This window comes from Watersipora subatra, chromosome 8, assembly GCF_963576615.1.
Source record: "Watersipora subatra chromosome 8, tzWatSuba1.1, whole genome shotgun sequence".
Classification (NCBI taxonomy): Eukaryota; Metazoa; Bryozoa; class Gymnolaemata; order Cheilostomatida; family Watersiporidae; genus Watersipora; species Watersipora subatra.
The window spans coordinates 14,134,851-14,151,999 of NC_088715.1; the positions used below are offsets into that span (position 1 = coordinate 14,134,851).

The 17,149-nt window shown below is 35.5% G+C and overlaps 1 protein-coding gene across 1 annotated transcript; it reads left to right on the forward strand.

Annotated features, from left to right (window-relative positions):
- The first annotated feature begins 7,087 nt into the window (after window positions 1-7,087).
- Window positions 7,088-17,146, forward strand: LOC137402312 (uncharacterized). The gene is made up of 3 exons (XM_068088810.1): window positions 7,088-7,187; window positions 16,643-16,765; window positions 16,952-17,146. Exons 1-3 carry the CDS (start codon window positions 7,116-7,118, stop codon window positions 17,144-17,146), a joined length of 390 nt encoding a protein of 129 aa, XP_067944911.1. The 5' UTR covers window positions 7,088-7,115.
- Window positions 17,147-17,149: the final 3 nt, after the last annotated feature.

The following is a 17,149-nucleotide window of genomic DNA, read 5'->3' on the forward strand; positions in this document are numbered from 1 at the left end:
TGTCTTTACTCGTGATTGTTGTTGCATATGGGCTGTTGGTAGTCATGGTTGGCACAACTGAAGTCATTTACTGCACGTTTTCGATAGCCGATCAACTCTTCAGAAACGGATGTGTGCAGGCGCTAACTACTTAAGCAGTGAATGGGACTTTCTCAACCATGTGGTTAGCTAACAGTAATGGCTATTTTTGGGATAGTCAGTTTGTTTAACTGATTAGTGCGAATCGCCAGATTACGATTGAGTTATATTTCAATTTTGAAGGATCTACAAAAAAATTGAAAGTGTCTGTTAGCTTTTCTCTACATGTAATTGATAACAGAGGTTACAGAGAAAAATAAATTTGTGCATTTCAATCAATATAGTGAACTAAACTAGTCATTTTGCTATCAGATTATGATAATGATATAAGATAATGAGAATAATACTAAAATTATAATGAGAATACTATCAAAAATAAGAAAAATAACAATAATGAAAGTAATTATAAATGAAATGATAGTAATTAATTAATATAATGTCAGTAATAATAATAAGTAATGATAATGAGTATAACAACAATGAGAATAAAACTAAAAATAAGAGAATTACTGAAAATGGTAACAAGTGTAATCAGAAACAAAGCCAATAGCTAGTTTTTTATAGTCTTTGGAATTGTCAGGTTTTGGTAAGCGCAACTCCCAATGTAGAAGTGCTATCGGCTGATTTTGCACTTTTTTTCCATCTACTCATGGGGTGATAGCTAAATTAAAATCTGGTGATTTTGTTTCGTAAACAGGTAAGGAACATTGAGTTGTAAACCTTGGCGTATGTAGGGAGTTTTCCACTTATGACAAGCCAGAGGTACTTTGGCCTCATGGTTATAGCGTGATTCGCTATGTCTCTGCTTACTAGCATCACCTAGACTCAGGCTCGTATTCCCTGGGGCGGCTGAGCCGCCCCAACTTTTTAGGAATTTTTGGTGGCTAAGTATAGTCAAACTCGGAGAACTTGCCCTCGCATAAAATGTAAAATTTTATCACGAACACTTGGTTAACTCGAACGGATTCGTTTGGTCCGTTCCCACGCAATAATAAACTGCATTAGATAACTCGACCTCAACATCATTAACTCGAACAGTTATTTGCCCAACTGCTACCGGAACGGTTTTTATCGCTGTAGAATATCACTTTATTCTGTCAGGGTTTGAAGCAATAGATGACCAAAAGTCAAAAGAAATAATAAATTGTGGGATCACCTAATACCACAACTGCTACAAAACATTGCAGCAAGCATTGTGATGCATCAATAAGCAGACATGAAATACATGTATATGGCAATTGCTATGCTGCTGGAAATATCAAGCATGGGAGTTGTCCAACCATCACAGCTGATGCAAAGCAATTGTAAGGGACATCAGTTGGATTGGGAGTTGTCTGACCATTATAATGAAAAGCTTAATGAAGGAAAAACAGCATAAAATTGTTACTAAATCACGATTATTATTGATCAACACCACTTAATATGAAAGAGACTAACTGGCTACAACAATTATTAATGGATATTCAGCGAAGCAAACAACTCTACAGAGTATCAGGCAAAAATGGAGGTATATCGTCAATATTACAGGAGCCAGCCAAATTTATGACTTGTTGGAGCAAAGAAGCAGCCGGCGTGCACCAGATCAGCAACCAGCCATCAGTGAAAGAATCATTTACAACACTTTATTTAGTATATTTAGATATAGCTTATAAAATCGTTTTGGTCTAGAAAATGATGTATTGTATAGCAGTAGAAAAATATAGCATAATTTTTCATAAACTAAGATATTGTATTTTATGCAATAATATTGTTGAAATGGTTGTGAAAAGAATGGCATAAAATGATAACATGTTTCTTGCTTTATATAAGTTAGCTAACTAGTAGCGTCTTAGGACGAGGATTACTGTAAAATTAATTTTATAATGCTGCCACTGTTAGTTTTTGAGTTATGGCCAGTTTTGTACAATTTGTTACCGGACTTGAAATATTTTTCACTTCTCGTTCGCTTGTCGTCATGGAATCCCAACTACAGTAAGGAATTTTAGCTCACCGCAAGGAATCTGAAATAGAAATTACACAAAAGCTTATGCAAAGACCGCAAGTAAAACACAACCAACCAATGACATTCGACAATGGCTCAAGGTCAAGTACAAAAGAGGGGCAAAATCAAGGGAAGAGTAGGAGAAGCTGGCAGCGAGTCAGGCAGGAGCGAGGAGAAGCTGGCAGCGAGCCAGACGGCAAAGGGGAGCCGCAAAGAAGAGCCAAGATAGAAGGATTAACATAAGCCCAAGATAGCCAAGGAGCCAGCAGCAACCAGCTCGCCAAGGATAGACTCAACAAACACGATTCACCCAAAAAGAGGTGGCAAGCCAGGAAGCCATAAAGCCCTCAGAGAAGAGAGCTAACTCAGCCGCCCCTGTTTACAGAAAGAGCTACTGCTACACGCCTAACAGATACATCGTACTCATTTAACATAGAAAAAGGCCATAACAAGATAGGATACACAGCATAATGTTATTTTTGCTTTAGTTAGTGAGTCTTGACAGAATAATTGTTATTTTGACCTTTAACGAAAATAGAGTTCACAGATCCGTGGAAACAAACCACTGGTGTGTTATTGTCGATTATAAGATAATTATCTGCAGACAATTGCAGATCTCACAATCCTAACACTACTTGTTGTGAGCATTGATACTTGGGCTCATTATTGGCAACAGTGTGATACTGTCAAACTGATTTCAAGGAAAATTATAGTAGTACCCATCCCCATTGATTGATTTGTTGGCTCAATTTTGCTTTATAGCAACGGTCTGATTTTTGTGGGGCAGAAGTGTCACTTTGTCTGCGGTCAAAATTTGTCTTGGGAGAAATTGAACTCAAGGTCCAGAGGCTAACCATTACACATAGAACCATAGAACCATTGTAGTATTTCACTCAAAGGAAACTCACAAAAACAATACATTTCATATTATTATTTAAATATCAAATTATTATTATTAGCCTACTTTTTATATTTGTTATTATAATAAATTTTAAATAAATATAATAAATTAAATTATTTGAAACAAATTTCTCCCTTGACAATTCCAAGCCATAGAGATAAACGTTAACTTTTAATAGTTCTTGGGCGTCATTATTATCATGATTGGCAAAATATTTTTGTAAACGACTTTTCTAAAGGTTTGCAAGAGGTCAAGTTTTACCAAACATCCATTTGGCAATGGCCCAACAAAAGCGTAAAAACCTTCGGATGAACTTAATATAAAATCGGCAAAATTGATCTTTGTTGAAACGCTCAAAAGAAAAAAGATGTCTTTTTTCTTAGCGTTTCCTTAATTGTCTTTTTTGACATGAGAACACAATTTCATATTTCTACGGTTAGTAGATGTTCAAGCCTCGGTTAAGACTGGGATATATGATAACATGGTTGAACTCGCTGAGTCGGGAGTGTCAGCTTAGGTTACACTCTGCCAATATTATTTATGAAAGAACACATATGATAACAAAGTCGTGTTTAGGTTATCGGTAAGGGTTCAGTTGCAGATTTAGGGGAAATTTGAGGTTTCCCATTTTAAACCTGAACTTTAGCATGGGTTGAGTAATGTAACAGCGCTAGAATCTCTGTCTACTTGTATCAGTAGATGTGCATGCAGGTTGTGAACACGAAAAATCAATGCTCAATAATTGCTTTTCTTTTTCAAAAAGAGTCTTCGATTGCTACAGCAATTTTCAGTGTACCTCTTTACTGGCCCCCATTATATTACTGTATTTAATCTTACTCTTTCTTATCAGGCATCCTGTGAGCTACGGAGGAGGCTTGGGTTACAAGTTAGGTCCAGATTTTAGTCTTGACTTGTTTCAATGTCTCGGAAACCATTCATCTAACAGCTCATAGTATGATATTTCTACCATCTAATACAGACAAAGAATCACAGGCTAAATAAACTCCTTGTAGTGCGGGTAAATAACAGCTTTTGTGCTATGTGCTGGATCTAGATATTAAGCCTTAATTGGATCCAATGCCTCGGAAACCACCTATCCCCTTTTTATAGTATGACCTTTCTACCAACTCCTAACACAAACTAGAGTGAAAGGGTACTGGAACTTGTTTATATCTATATTAAAGGCAACAATCCTTGACCTCTTCTATACAACTGTACACTTGCACAAGTCCATTTATTGATTATATATATTAAAATGATTTCCAAACCACGAAGTACAATTAGATAAATCCGATTTCAATCTCTGACTACCTCTAGTACTGTCCTCCTCCGAAATTGGGGATTCCTTATATTACAATGAAATAAAAGTGGTATAAAATAGAAATACGCCTAAAAATAATGAAATCAAAAATTTAAAGCTACAACCGATTGCAATGTAGGGCACAGGCTTTAATAGTATCGTAGGTTAATTGCAAGCAATATATATTAGCTGGTAGAGATATTTAGAGATCTACAACAAGCTTGAGGTAAGTTATAACAGATTTATTACATCTAAAAGTGTTAGTTTCGCTCCTCCCGGAGAAGAGTGCAAAATATAGGCAACATTTGCTTCGTCCATAAAGGGATAAAATTATCTTCCCAAAATTATGAAGAATTATTCGACAAATACTGTGCCACCCTCTATTTGAACATCACCTCTAATGAAATGCAACTATCGAAAAAGGGTTGAAAAATAAAGCGCCATGGCGTTTAAATAAAGGTTTCACGGTATATTCTGGATCCAAATTTTTGCAATATTTCAAGCTGAAGCCTATAGAACCATCCAACTTGTTATTATAATAGAAATGACATCTTTGTACCCCTTCCTACCATGACGCTCTCACTGTTCGTTGACATTGTGTTCCTGATTAGTGCTGATACCTTATTCGGTGTGTCATTGTGACTACCTCCCTTTTGTGTTTTACATTCTTATGCTAAGATGTACAGTGTATATATACAAAGTTCTAGTGTTGGGTTGGATTTGTCTTCTCAACACAACTACAGGTCCTCAACAACTCTCTAAACGCAACTTTTATCCTTACTAGTCAATGCCCGGTGTTTGAGATTTATATATATAATGTAGATGATGATAGCGTTGCTGCTATGCTGCCTGTTGTCACAAGACAGCAATAAACGTCACCAGTCCTGTTACTTCTAGTCGCTCAAGTATGTGTCAGCTGAGAAATGTTGAAGGTATAGTACAGCTCCGGCGGATAGAGAATGTACAGTTTAATTGGTACTTTAAATCTTCTGTTGATGTAAAACATACTATTTTATTTTATGCACTGCATTCTTTATTTTGTAGCCCAAGATTCTTGCTAAAATTACCAAAAGCTAGCAGCAAGCCTAGTAATTCCCAGTATTTCTGTCATTTTCGATGTGATAGCCTGCGAATGGTTATTTTAGAAATTGGTTCTCAGAAACCAGACTGAGTTTTGGAACTAAATATTTTGGTGACTGAGCTGAAGTCATGCAAATGCAAGGCAAATGCGTGTGAAGTTAAAACAAAATTGATTAAAAAATGTAATGATGCGTTTTTGCAAACTAACGAACACACACGCCATGACAAAATGGGATTTATTAATTAAATTGAATTTAGTATATTTCTTCAATTGATAGTGTCATCGGTTGGTAATCCTGTACCATCAGGTAAGTAAAGCAAATGACAAGCTACCTATAATAATCTTCACACTTACATGTACCTGAATTAGGACAAACCTGCCTTTCGCAAAACAGCAACAAGTTGTACAGCACTTTCCGATTATCCCAGGTGACCAACAGGCTCGTCATGATTATCAGACAATGATATGTACTCCTTCGAGGTAGGGTTAAAAAATTAAATGAATTTTTACGGTAAGTTATGAGATATCCCTGCTAAAAGTGACAGCATTACGATGACGATAAAACGGACGCGTAAGAACAATAGACATAGTTTTATTGAATGCGTGAAGCATATTTGTGAAAATATTTCGACGAATAAGATTGCATGAAAGTGTAAACAGAAACCATCTCTCACGACTACATCACATTTTAGCCGTTTTGGAAAGAGAATCCAAACTACGGCAGTCTTGTGAAGCTGCGATTAACTGTTGATTTTTTATCTTTCAAGAGCTTGTAATCACATCTCCACGTATTTGGCATTTACAACACAGCAGAGTAAGACATCGTGAATCTTTTGATACCAAATAACTGAAATATCAATTTTCTTGCAAGTCAACCTTCAAGGAAACACAAAGGTAAAGCACAACTTTTCCTTAGAGCTTCACAATTTCAAAACACCACCAAACGATTCAATATTGCAAATAGACAATGCGCGGTATATTGCGATATTATTATCATTATGTAAAACAAACTTTTAAACTTTATAAACATTGTTTTTGAATATTTTAATTTACAAAGACACTGTTTTGTGTTTGTGATAATTAGAAAAATTTATTTTGTGAGTGTCAGTATGCATGGAAGGCCATGGAATAAGCTTATTATAAGACTAGAAGGCCTGGGCATTCTAGTTCCACTTCGTTCACTCTGAAAATCATCAGATGTGAGATAAATCATTATTACACTATTATATTGTGTATATGATTTGTGATATCTCTTTAAATGGTGGCGATATTCCAATCGTCAACCGTAAAAACCGCCACTAGACAGTTAAATCATCATATCATGAAGCTCTTCATCCGCTCACTGTATCTATCTATTGGTTGTTTATTGACTGGTGATTGAATATTGAAAATACAAGAGCTCCAGCTACATGAAAACCTGTCAGAGTTATCAATGAAAGTCGATCTGCCTTTGTGAATTCAATAAACGGAACATAATCTACGAATGTAATAAGAAAACGTAATTGAAGTAATGTGATGCTCTCTTTCAATCCTCGACTCTCTATGGCAACTCGTCTCGCACCACTAACTCTTATTGTCTCTCTCATCCATTGCTATGCAACGCAGGATATTTGCTTTGGTATTTCAACAACGCACACGAAGCAGTGATGATTTACATTGCCTGCTGGCAAAAGAAACAGTGGTTGGCGTAGAGGGGCAGCATTGACGATTTACATCTGCTGACAGCGGGAGAAACATAGCGGTTGGCATAGAGGGGCAGCATTGGCAGGGCAGGATGGTGCTTCACAAATACGGACTCCCTCTTAACGATACGATAATCATGAGTGAGCGAGAATCCAGATCAAGGGTGAGTCAGGAAGACAACAGGTTCTTTCAAACAAACATAACCAAACCTTATGTCTACATCTGGTTGTTTAGTTGTTTACTACTACTACTCCTAAATCGGACATCTTCTGTCAAGTTGTGAACAACTAGTTGAATAGAATATCTTGTTTTAATGGTTTGTTAAAGATGAAAGTACACAGAATTTTTGTAGGTTTCTCCAGAAAGTATATAGGTATCGTACTATCATTTGTGATTATTTTTTATGTGTGAGCTGATCTGATTGCCAAGATGTTTCAAGATTGAAATTGATAAAAGTTGATGGTGATTAAAAGGATCATTCAAGTGAAGGTGTGATTATGATGTCTATAGTTACAAAGAAACTGACAGAATAGAGACACGTAACACTGTAACTTGAATGCAATAGCCGATATCAATAATAGCAACGATAGCAACTAGTGACATCGTTTCGCATGTGTTTTCCTTGTGATTGTTTTAATTGAAATCAGGTTTCATGGAATTTAGTCTAGAAATGTCCTGGCAATTGAATCACCTCACACATAAAAAATAATCGCAAATGATAGAAAAATACTAATACTTTTTGATGAAATCTACAAACATTTAGTGTAAGTTCATGTTTAATAAGTTAAAATACCGCAGTTTAATCTGTTTTTTGGATTTGTCTTTCTCGGCACAACTATTTGTTGTTGTGGTCATCCTGTTCATGCAAGCCAGTAAGGGTGCCAGAGGATACCAACCTTAATGAATTTTAAATTTATCTGTTTGACACCTTTTAGAAATGATTTTTTCTCCAGAGCTTTTGTTACCAACTACATCAGGCTATTAACCTCAATTTTATTTACTTATGAAGATTATAATGGAAGGTAACTTACTAATAACCAACAGTTTAATAATCTATTAATGACATTACGGTGTCTTTAGAGTTTAACTATTTTTTTAGCAGAAATGAAATGAAAGTAAAACAAGCATTTAACAACTAAATTTATTACTAGACTTCAATAAAAACTTTAAATTGAATTTTCTTACCTACAAAATCAAGTCAGCTAAATATCATTTATATCTACCATATATTAACAAATCCTATATACTTTGTCATTGTGTTTGAATTTGTCTGTCTGTTAGTCCATGTGAATGCTATGCGTTTCCATATTTTTTGGTCAATTTGATCAAAACTTCACAATCATGTGCTCGAGGCCTCCACCAGTAAGTTCACACATCTACGCCTATATCTACCAATCCTGCGACTGATACAGTGAGCAGCATCTACAGTATACTACCTAGTTTGCTTTTAATTTTATCAATCAATCACGACTATTCATTTTAAATAGAACAGCGGTTACATGCTTAGCTTGTACTTCTTGATTTGTCGTTTATTTGCAGTTTAAAGACTTCTTGTGCATTTAATTTAATGGTTTAGTTTGGTTCCTCATCTCTCTCACCTAACAGATTCAGATCATTAGCTTTAACTGTCTTATCAATGCTCATCAACCGTATCCCCCTCATCAAGTATTTTTTTTAACTTTTGCTGATTTTAGTGACGATTTTGCCTTAAATTATTTTAAGTACCTAAAACTAAAAAATTATTAAAGTATCAAAAGCTAAGAAATTACTTTTCATAACGTTTGTTTCCAGTAACTTGTCTGAAGGCAGCGCTTTTGCTTCATGAAGATTGGTTGTATTGATATTCAGATTTTGTTTTATGATTTATCGTTGGAGTTGTTTGCCATCGATCGGTGTGGGTTCACAAAGATATTAAAAAATTGGTATGTGTATAACCAAACTGCCAATTTAAAAGTGTGGTGGCAGATGTTGATTGGCTGAGAAATGGTATATTCAACAAATCACGATGCACATTGTATAGAATGTCAACCTGCACTTATGACATCATATGACAGGGGAAAAACATACATTTTGTAGTTTCTTTACAAAAATTCAGTTTTGCCCTTTTCGTAAATGTATTGAGTATTTTTTGATCTGAGTCGGGTTTTATGCATCTTCTCAGATATACATGAACGATCTACAAGCAGATGAAATCCTACAAACAGCTCATTGTAAATATTCGATCATTTCAGGTTTCATACATCTGTTAGCATTCGTTAGACAAAATACCTGGATTTTAGAAGGGTTTTCATGTAAGTTTATAATGAGCAGATGAAATTTACCACTTTGTTTCTCATTTCCTTAAACATTTCAGATACTATATTCAAAATTGAAGTTCTGAGTGTAATAACTATGTTCGACTTCTTGCATGATCTATAAAAATGGTTGTCTTTAGGCCTTATGGTATTGTATCAATGCAACCCTAGGTTTAATCTGCATGAAAAATTGGGTTTTGAGGTTTATGTTCTGATGCCAAAACAGTTTTTGTGTCATAAAATTCAAAGGTCAAAGGTCGAGTGACAAAGCTACCAGTCATTTATCTGTTAACGTTGTTTTTGACTAAAAGCTGGTAATGGTTACAGTGATACAAATTCTAGAAATATAATTTGCTGAACCGAAGTGCACACACATATATGATAATGTATTCTTGTTAGTTGTCTCAGCTTGTTTGTTGTATGACTGTTAGCTTCAGCTGCTTGTTCTCTAAAACAGAAAAAAACAACTTCTCATTTTGTTATCTGGATGAAAAAAATAGGTTACACTTTCTTTTAAGGATTTTAAACAGAAACGCATAATTTATTTATCGATTTGAGGGTTTCAGTTTCTAGGCTTATACAAACCTGTCAATTTCATTTGGTATTTAACATCTAGTAGCGAGAATTAGTGTGGTTCATAGGTTAGACAGAGACTTATAATCAGTAGGCTAAGGTTGAAGTCACGCGATGACCATTGGTCGCAGTAGGGAGAGCACACAACTACAATCTCAATCGCACCCACAATCTGTAACTATCTCCCTTAGCCAACGCTATCAGCAGTAGTGAGCTGTAATTGTCTCCCTTAGACAGCACTATAAGCAGTAGTGAGCAGTAATTGTCTCCCTTAGCCAGCACTATAAGCAGTAGTGAGCAGTAATTGTCTCCCTTAGCCAGCACTATAAGCAGTAATGAGCAGTAATTGTCTCCCTTAGCCAGCACTATAAGCAGTAGTGAGCAGTAATTGTCTCCCTTAGCCAGCACTATCATCAGTAGTGAGCAGTAATTGTCTCCCTTAGCCAGCACTATAAGCAGTAATGAGCAGTAATTGTCTCCCTTAGCCAGCACTATAAGCAGTAGTGAGCAGTAATTGTCTCCCTTAGCCAGCACTATCATCAGTAGTGAGCAGTAATTGTCTCCCTTAGCCAGCACTATAAGCAGTAGTGAGCAGTAATTGTCTCCCTTAGCCAGCACTATCATCAGTAGTGAGCGGTAATTGTCTCCCTTAGCCAGCACTATCATCCGTATCGAATGGAATGCGCAACAAAACCTGCAAGTATATGCTAATATTTGCAGAGTCTTACGTTCCAATTTTTATCCTGTATTCAGCAGTCAGAGCCACTACCTGCCTTTATTAGCTATTTATAACTAGTCCATATCCACCGTCTCTGCGCTTCGCAGTAGCGTAGATTTCTTGTCATTACAGAATACGCTGCAAGAGTCGGTATGCGTAACGCGTAGTTTACATTATTATTCTGATGAGACTAGATTAGTCATGTGTGAGAGTCGATAGTTGTCTTTGTGCTTTCATCACCTACCCATTCAGTGTCTGTCATGGCTAGCGCTTGTAGGCGTCGTATTCTCTCTCAGGTGAGCTCCTTATTTTACTGCAATAGAAATATTTTCACTATATGGTTACATATTATTACTGCAGAATAACGTTTTGCTTTATTGCGCAATGGATAAAGTGCCACATTACCTCTGTATACCTAACAACTACCTGAAATTGATGCAGTCACAGTTCAGAGTTAGCAGACAAATAGCAGTGAGTTGCATAGAGTCATGCAATTTTCTATAAGCTATTTAGGTCATAGGGTTACAGTTAGTCATAGAGTTACAGTTGGCCATAGAGTCACAGTTATTCGTAGAGTTACAGTTGGTCATAGAGTTACAGTTAGTCATAGAGTTACAGTTGGTCATAGAGTTACAGTTGGTCATAGAGTTACAGTTAGTCATAGAGTTACAATTAGTCATAGAGTTACAGTTGGTCATAGAATTACAGTTGGTCATAGAATTACAGTTGGTCATAGAGTTACAGTTAGTCATAGAGTTACAGTTAGTCATAGAGTTACAGTTAGTCATAGAGTTACAGTTGGTCATAGAGTTACAGTTGGTCATAGAATTACAGTTAGTTATAGAGTCACAGCTGAGCATAGAGTTACAGCTGAGCATAGAGTTACAGTTAATCATAGAGTTACAGCTGGTTATAGAGTCAAATAGGTTGATAACCAAGGAATAAAGCTTGGTCTAAAATCTATACCATTTGTAAGGCAAGTGAGTCTTTTTCAGTGACACGAAATTGGCAGTATAAGACGAAACATCGTAAATTATCCAGCCTCTATGATAAAATAATCTTCGGCAGCAATAGTCGAGATTAATATTAGAATGTTGAAACGTGAGAGAAGATAAGTTGACAAAGTCATTAAGTTATGCAGATTTCTTACAATATAAAAATCCATAGAGTTGTACATAGTCATAGAGGTTTTGTGTTATACAGATTTAGGTCTTTATAGTCATACATAGATACAGAGTTCTTTGTTATTCAGATCCATAGATTTGCGCACAATCATCCTTTCTATGTTGTACAGATCCATAGATTCATACTCATAGAGTTCTTCTTTGGCTCAGATTCATAGAATCACGCATGTTCATTAATTTTCCAGGAATTGTACATAGGTATTATCTGTTTATGGTCAACAATAAATCAGTGTACACTTTTACCATGTCATAAAGCTTCTAAAAAAAATTGCCATGGTGTTAAGAAATGAAGTTATTTCAACTTCAAGCAATTTTCTGGGCAATTTAACACCGAGCTTTATATGCATTTTTTTATTGATAATCTGATGGGCCATCTTACATTCTCTGCTCATCGGCGAATCACAGATAAAATCTCATGAATCTTTTCTGTGGGTGTATATGTAGCCTTAGAAGCTAAAATACTTGTGTTTAGCTAGTGACCTGTACATTAGTGAAAACTAGTTAGCATTTTCCAAGTCCAAGGCAGTATTTTCTCACAAGTTGATTTCATTAAGAAATTTTCCCTGAATGTTTCTATACAAATAAGACGGTATCCTCAATATTTTCTGTAGTTTGCATAAGGGAAGTTGTTGTAAATGAAATGAAAGCACGCTGGGTTGGCCATATTTGCTTTTAGAGCACCTGCTCAGATTGTCTTAAAACATTGAATGGAAGAATTTAGACTGATCTAGTACATGCACTTGCTTATCTTGTCAGAAATTTGTATAATTAGATAAAAACAATGAAAAAATTTGAATATCAATCGACACTACCTTTTGGAAATTGTTGTTGAACTAAAAAATACTACACAATAGCATATAAAGCTGTCGCAGTCAGCGCTAAATTGCCGAGATGTTGGTTTGCTGTTTTTCCTTCTTTTTTATACATGTAGTAAACTGAACAGTTATATAAGTTTTATTAAAACAAACACAAACATAGCAGAAACTTCTAAATAAAAAAGATACTTTTTGCTTCTGCTGTGGCATACAGCCAAACAAGTATGTATGTTGAGTGTAGAGTACGTAACCAAGGCACTGCTATGCAAGGATTGACTGGTTGCTATGCAGGAAGCAATGCGTTGTCTTCGCATATTTTGGCAGACGTTGAGATGCTGAACGACTGCAGTAATGTTACTTGTGAATGCACATAAGTATTGGACAGGGTAAATACAGCAGAGTCTATTATAGTAGTCCCACTGCTTCAGTAGATAGGCTCAATGACCTATTAATTATTCATCATTGTTTGTCAGTAATTACTAATGACATCAAATTAGTCTGTGATTTCTGTGAGTTGAAAATTGATGTTAATCTATTCACCATTTGTTTAGAAGTTTATCGTGCGACTTTTCAAAAAAACTAGTAAAACATGTTTATCATTTTCAATCTGTCTCATTTGATGAAATGTGAAGTCAATTGAAAATAAATCTGTAAAAAATTAATCAAAGCGTTGCTTTTGCCACAAAAGTTGGTTAGGAACAGATGACAATTATAATAAGCAATAGTTCCCCAATACTATATATTCTGTGGTTTATTTTATAACTATGACAACAGGAATTAACAATAAAATAGGAAAATATTAATGACAACAAAAATAATCCCGAGTACGATGATAATATTAATCGTAATAACAACCACATTAGTTGAAGTGTTTTGAACTGCGTCTGCATGACACCTGATTTACTTGACTTGGGTTGAAACTGGGCTGTCGTTAGGTAATATGAAAGTCACTAATATCAACCCAGACACCAACACTAAAGAACTAAATTCATTTGTAATGATTTACCCAATGTTGAAAAAACTCTGGTTTTTACTTCCCAAGTAAAAAGCAACTGCTATAATAAAATACAAATATCAATGACAGTAATAGTAGCAGTAACCTTATTATTAGTATTATAATGCATTTTATCACAGTTTTAACTTTGCAAATACATTGGAATTGGGCTTTAAACCAAATATCTAAATACACCCTTCCCATAGTTCATAGCTTTAGTTTCCTGAGTACTGTTATAGTTGGTAAGATGGCTGATATCTGTATTGTTTTAATAGACATGTTAGCTCCAACTTAAACCAAAGGAAACACTATTACCGCTGGACTATTGTTGTTATAATCTTGTTATTCTGCTTACTATTTAAATACTATGACAAATAGAGGTTTTTCAGAAGCATTTTAGAGCTAGAATCATGGTTATCAAGTGCTGCATGCTTTTACAAGTTGACTATGTTTTATCAGACGGCGCTGCTTTTTCGTATTTGTACAAATAAATGCATTTCTTGAGCAATAGGCTCCTAGATATGAAATATTTTATATCTTCTATATATAATTAAGCAGTGCAAAACATACAATAGTTTTATGATGACAAAGCTAGCCAATCACGAAGAGCTTTTGCTAGGTTGGCCAATGAGAATACAATCTAAGCTGTAGATCTTAAAACTAGTATAATAACTCGTTTTAGAAAATTAAAAGGTAAAAGATTTGCTCACAAAGTTTTCAGAAATAGGAGAAGCTTTTGATTTGCGGTGTTAGCACAGAAGAGTATTTAGGGTGTCAAACAAACAGACTTATTTTAAGTAAAGCCTAGGTGTTCATGAAATCTAAACACTAACTACATTGAAGATTTTGTATATGGTTTCATAATGGCCTGGCCGTCAAATGTACCTGATTATCTAAAACTCAAACACCATAAAAAAAGTTTTAAATTATAAAACTTATACCTACACCTTGGCTATAAGCCCTGATGAAATAAGACAAATATCTGTGTTATCGATGATAATATTGAAACTTGCTTATTGTCCCTCTGACATGAACGCCCACCTAATGCATCAAATCGCACGCATCAAATGACTTGCTCCAATATTATACACTCTGTTATTTCCACAAATGATAATGTGCAGTTGGCCTGTTATGCATAGCGCGAGGTCACAATGAGTTTTTGTTCAAAGGTATCAAAAGGACACGTGAATGTCTTTGTCTCATAGTCGGTCAGAATAACAAAAAGCTTGTAGCAAATTCCTGCTACTTCGTTGACATGTCGTGCTATAAGGCTATTCCCACTCACTTGAGTCTATAGCGATTAGTTGTGACACGAAGTGCAGGTGGTTTATTGTGTAGTCGCGTCATGTCATTGAAGCATATTAGAAAGATTCATAAGGAGCCACTGGTAAGTCAATCTTGAAAAATGGAAAAACAGCACATTGTCTGTTCAATAGATACCACAAGCAGGTTGTCTGTTCAATTGACACCATATGCAGATTGTCTGCTCAATGACACCATAGGCAGGTTTTCTGTTCAATAGATACCGTACCGTAGGCAGATTATTGCTGTGGTCGGGCAACGCTCGAGGCAGGTTTTTATGATGGTTGAAGCTACACTACCTTTCAAAAAGTCCTATAGGGTTTTGTTTAATACAGAATCAGTTAAAACTAGGGTTAGTAGTGGTGATAAATATTTAGTTGATTAGCTGGTTAATTGAACCACTGTCTTTCCTCTTTGAAAGATATAACCGAGGAGTAAGGAGTAAGGAGCAAGCACGATGTAGCAGATTTTATTTCTTTTACATTTTGCTCTCTAATATTAAAAGTCAAATCAGAAATGCGCACAGCAAGGAGTGAGATTCAATTTAACGACATGTTGAAATTCGACTCGAGCGTCAGAAATGGCGGATTTAAAATCAGCTTGCTCCGAATTAGTAGTTTGGTCAAAAAAGACAAAACTCTCATTTGATAAAACTACACAGTCATATATTAACATTTTTACTGATATTTTTATTCAAATCTATATAGCCAAATCTATATTGTTAGTTGGTTTGTTGGTTTGTCATATATCAAGTTAGAGCGGTAAAATACACTCGCTTGCAATGCTTGTTAGCATTAAGAATAAAAAACCACGTCTCACTAGAAATGAACCTGCAAACACCGGTTTGGAGACATGCGCTCTAATCACTACATCACACAGTGATGCTGCCATACGATAGAATAATTATGGACATACTAATTACACTTGCCAACATTTAATGGCAAATGCGACTGCCAGGATACTAGAAAAAATGTGTACCCAGACTTCCCCAAAATGCTATAAATTAGTGTTTGTATTTTTTTGTTTGCCTGTGTGTCCAGTTGAAGCGATTAGGTTTTCAGAATAAAAAATCTGCTGTGCACTGGCTTTGAACTCTGAACCTTCAGTTCCGCAGACAGGCATTTACCCAATGCACTACTCAGCCCAACTGTCTACACTATTGAATAAATTTTGCACATGCTTATTGCACTTGCCAATCTTGCATGGCTTCACACTAAACACTTTGGCTAGCATTATGCCTTAAGCCATACCAGAAAAAGATCTGTGCCCAAACGTGAGGAAAAATGTTGAATCTCGCATGGATAACAAGACTATTGCAATCAGTATAGAGCTGTAGTAGTCACTGCAACTGGTAGAGTATGAATTCCACAGAATTAAACATAGCATACAGAAATAAACAAAAAACTTCTTTTAAAAGTTGGAATGGTAAATGTTGATGTTGATTAAAAATAAATTTTCTGTCCAAAATCATTTTTATGCCATATTTATTCAATGTCAGTCATTCATCTTGTTCAATTTAAAAAAAAATTTAAATGTTTTTAAAAGTTTTAAAAAATGTTTCAACTTTTAGATCTAAAAAAAGATTAGACGATGCGATCAAATGTAAAGTCATTATAAGACTGATTCTAAAGTAAATATTCTATTAGCATCATCTCTCTTGGGCAGTCAGGCTCCGATGATGATGTGCCAGTATGCCAAATCTCTCAGGTTTTTTATGCTGCGTTTTTCTTACCAATAGAGGTCGAGTGATGGCTTACCAAGGAGATATGAGGATTCTAATTCAATGCATAGACCAAGGTCTGAGTATGGCACTAGTAAGAGACGTCCAAGAGCCTCACACTATTCTTCTTCACCAGAGCAGGTACTCACAGTTCCCTGTGATAAAAATTAAAAAGAAAGATGTCGCCTGTTTTTATTTGAATATAAGATGACATTTCAATTCGTTTATTTTTGCTAGCCTTAATAACATAAAACCTTGCTAATGACTGTTTTTATTGGCTATATACAAACTTTGGACCTGCAAAAATCATAAATTACTTTAATGCAGAGAGCGTTAAGTGACTATGGAGGCACGAAGAACGACTCCCGATACTCTACGATGAGGTCTGATGCGACAGGCGATTGGCAGTATTTCGGACCAAATGAAGTGCCAATCCAGCGACAGACATTGACAAGGAGAGAGTCGCCTGTTCGATCAAGCCAGAGTGACTACTATGGTCCTGTCACTACACAGTCAAGGTAAAAT

What these genes read in the sequence shown, in the direction of transcription:
- LOC137402312 (XM_068088810.1), top strand. Translation starts at nt 7,116, where the DNA reads ATGGTGCTTCACAAATACGGACTCCCTCTTAACGATACGATAATCATG. An exon ending in AGCGAGAATCCAGATCAAGG is followed by an intron (nt 7,188 to 16,642) that starts GTGAGTCAGGAA and finishes TCTTACCAATAG; the next exon opens with AGGTCGAGTGATGGCTTACC. An exon ending in ATTCTTCTTCACCAGAGCAG is followed by an intron (nt 16,766 to 16,951) that starts GTACTCACAGTT and finishes ACTTTAATGCAG; the next exon opens with AGAGCGTTAAGTGACTATGG.